At 56.6% G+C, this 2998-nt stretch overlaps 1 protein-coding gene across 1 annotated transcript; it reads left to right on the top strand.

Moving 5' to 3' along the window:
- Positions 1-348: 348 nt before the first annotated feature.
- SPAAR (small regulatory polypeptide of amino acid response) lies at positions 349-2544 on the top strand. Its single transcript, XM_031677293.2, has 2 exons — positions 349-504; positions 1016-2544. Exon 2 carries the CDS (start codon positions 1360-1362, stop codon positions 1585-1587), a length of 228 nt encoding a protein of 75 aa, XP_031533153.1. The 5' UTR covers positions 349-504; positions 1016-1359; the 3' UTR covers positions 1588-2544.
- The last annotated feature ends 454 nt before the right edge of the window (positions 2545-2998 follow it).

Here is a 2998-nt window from a genome sequence, read left to right on the forward strand (position 1 = left end):
GCCTGGCTGTGTCTAGCACCTGGAATTAGTTTCTCACGACTCCCTTTCTCTGAGTTTGGGTAAAGTGGGGCTCATCACCCAGCCTCCTTTCTGGACAGGGTGGTGGTCTCAGGAAGTGTTGGTTGTGGAAGGGCTGTGACCCAGTGACAGTCAGGATGAAGCCCCTTCTGGCAGACTTACTCAGTGGCCTGGGTCTGGCCCACACCCCATGCTGACCCGGGAAAGGGGAGACCCTGGCAGGGGCAGGGCTGGAGTTGCAGGGAGTGCGTGGGGGTGGGGTGGGGTGGCGTGAGTACAGACACCAAGGGGTCCAGCAGCTGTGCGGGTCCTGGGCCCTCACTCACAATTGGAGGAAGGAATTCAGGAAGTGTCACAGCCGCTTAGACGGCTCAGAACCTCGTCTCAGGCAGGCCCAAGGCTGCAGCACCCAGGGATGAACATGCCATGGCCTGACTCCTGGCCACGGTGTGATATACAGCTGAGCAGTCCCTCAGGGAGCCTGGGGTAAGTTTTCACATCTGTGAGCAGCGGGCAGCAAGGAGGGGGGTTGGAGTGGGGTGGGCTGGGGGCTGGTGCAGAGGAGGGCTTCTCGGGAACCTCGAAACTAAGGAGCCTGCAGCAGTCACTGAAAGGGCTCAGATATCCCGCCCAGAGCATGACCTACCCCATCTAAACAGGGTCGCCCACCCCGTGCAGAAAAGGAGGCCAAGTGAAACGGGCACCTGTGGTGACCTAGCAGTGCTCCCCGCATCTGCCCGGAGCTGGCACTGCCTCTCCCCACCTTCGTCCCTGCCCCCAGCCCCGGGCCAGGGCCTCGGGAGGCGCAGATAGGCTGATCCCAGGACTAGCCCACTATTCCTCCTGGGGAGGAGCCTGGGCTCATCCCGGATCCACAAGAGGGGGAGTAGTTTGTCTTTTGTCTGAGCGATGAACTCTCTTGAAATCCTGAGGCGTCACCAGAGGGCCGGGTTAGCGAGGCTCCCTCTGAGCAAAGTCTTCTGCCCTCTCCTTCCAGCTCCTCCGCGTCCAGAGAGTCTTGAGCTCACGTCTCTCAGGTCAGCACTTCTTCCAGAGCTGCCAGCGGAGTTGCCCACAGCTCTCAGAAGCCTGGCCTAAGGCTTAGAAAATGGTGACAGAGACACTCTGAGGTCGGATAGGGCCATGGGGGGTGCCCAGCGATCCAGCAGGGGCACGAGCCAAGGCCTCAGACCAGTGTCTTCTTAGAAGACCACAGGGAGAGCGGCCAGAGGAGCAAGGGTACTTGCCGTCACCAAGAGACTCCCACCCCACTTCGGATGGGGAGCTAAGCCTCCAAGACACACCCCAGGTTGCTCAGGGGGTCAGCTGCCACGTGGGGCCATGGAATCCGCAGTGATCGGAGTGGTGGCCGTGCTATTCGTGGTCACCGTGGCCATCACCTGCGTCCTTTGCTGCTTCAGCTGTGACTCGAGGGCCCAGGATCTTCAGGGGGGCCCAGGCCGCAGCTTTACAGTGGCCACGTTTCGCCAGGAGGCTTCTCTCTTCACGGGGCCAAGTTGCCACGCCCAGCCAGTGGCGGGTGCCCGGGACTTCTGGACCTTCATGTGAGGCCTAACAGCCCCCAGAATTTGCTCTGCTAGTGGGTCAGACTCACCTGCCCCCACAGCAAGCCTTCCCTGGTGATCTACTCCTCCAAGCGTGGCATTCCTGTCCTTCCCTGCCTTTGTCCGCAGACTTCCTTTCCCATCCCATTCTGGCTTGCCCTGCCCTCCAGCCTGGGAGACCCACAGTGATGAGACCAGGTGGGAGTCAGCTCTGACCCCTGAGAGCTCAGCTGGACTCTACCCACAGGATGGAGCTAAGGAGAGGTCCGGAGAGTGAGTGACCCAGCAGTGTTGGGCAGCGTGGTGGGCCAGCTCTTCTGATCTACATGGTGAACTGAATTACCACTGGACTTTATCGTGAACAGAGTGTTGGAGAACTCAAGCTATCCCAGGATGCCTGTGAAAGTGGTTCTATTGCCACCAGAGGAAGCAGCTCCCTCAAGTGGACAGTTCTACAAACCGCTCCTTATCTGTTCCCCCAGTGAGCCACTCTGCCACTTACACGATCGAGCACATCCTAGGGAGCCCACCCCTGAGATCTGCCCCCCTACCTGGTACCTGAAATCAGCCCTGAAATTCTGAAGCCAGAGGGCTGCGTCCTGGGAACTGGTGATTTATTTTATAATTGAAAATGCATATCCTTTTATGGACCTCCCGAGAACCAGGGTTGGGAAACCACAAAAGGAAACCAAAGAGGAAAAAAAGTCACAGAAAGTACGAAACGTTTTATTAACAGGAAGGCCAGAAAGAAGACTTTGAAACCTATTTTGAACGAGACTTTGTTACTGTTCTTATAGGTCACTTCTATTCTTAGACAATGTGAGTGACTTGCCTCACTCAGGAATGATAGAAAAATCCTGAACTGAAAGCTAATTCCGAATAAGTTAAAACATTATGTTAAGTTGACAGCATGTAACAAAGCTCTCGTCTGCAGCACAAATAAAGATATGTTCAGTTTTCATTTATAGAAAATCTGTTTTCTGTGAACCCATGAAGTAAATGCCGTGCCATATTTAGAGTACAGTTTGAAGGGTGCAGAATTCTGAGTCTCCTGACTCCTGTCTCAATCCAGCCCTGAAGAGATGACTCTTCCAGGATCTGCCTGTTGAAGGAGGGGCAGGACTGACCCTGAGAGGGGGTCTGGCCACCCTGGCCATGTGGCTGCCACAGGAAGGACTCTCAGAGAGAGAGGCTTGGGGCTGCAGAGATGCAGCAGGGTAAGGGGCCAGGGAGAGGGTCAGGATGATGGAGAGGGGTGGAGGGGGCTGAGCACAGGGAGGGGAGCAGCACAGCCCAGGGACAGGAGCTCCTGGGGACCACGTTCTGGTCACTCTGGACCCTGGAGCCCCCAAGTAGGGTCTTTATAGATGCATGTGAAGGGCACCAGCTGCAGGGAATGACCTGGAGACTGAGCA

This window comes from Vicugna pacos, chromosome 4, assembly GCF_048564905.1.
Source record: "Vicugna pacos chromosome 4, VicPac4, whole genome shotgun sequence".
NCBI classification, from domain to species: Eukaryota; Metazoa; Chordata; class Mammalia; order Artiodactyla; family Camelidae; genus Vicugna; species Vicugna pacos.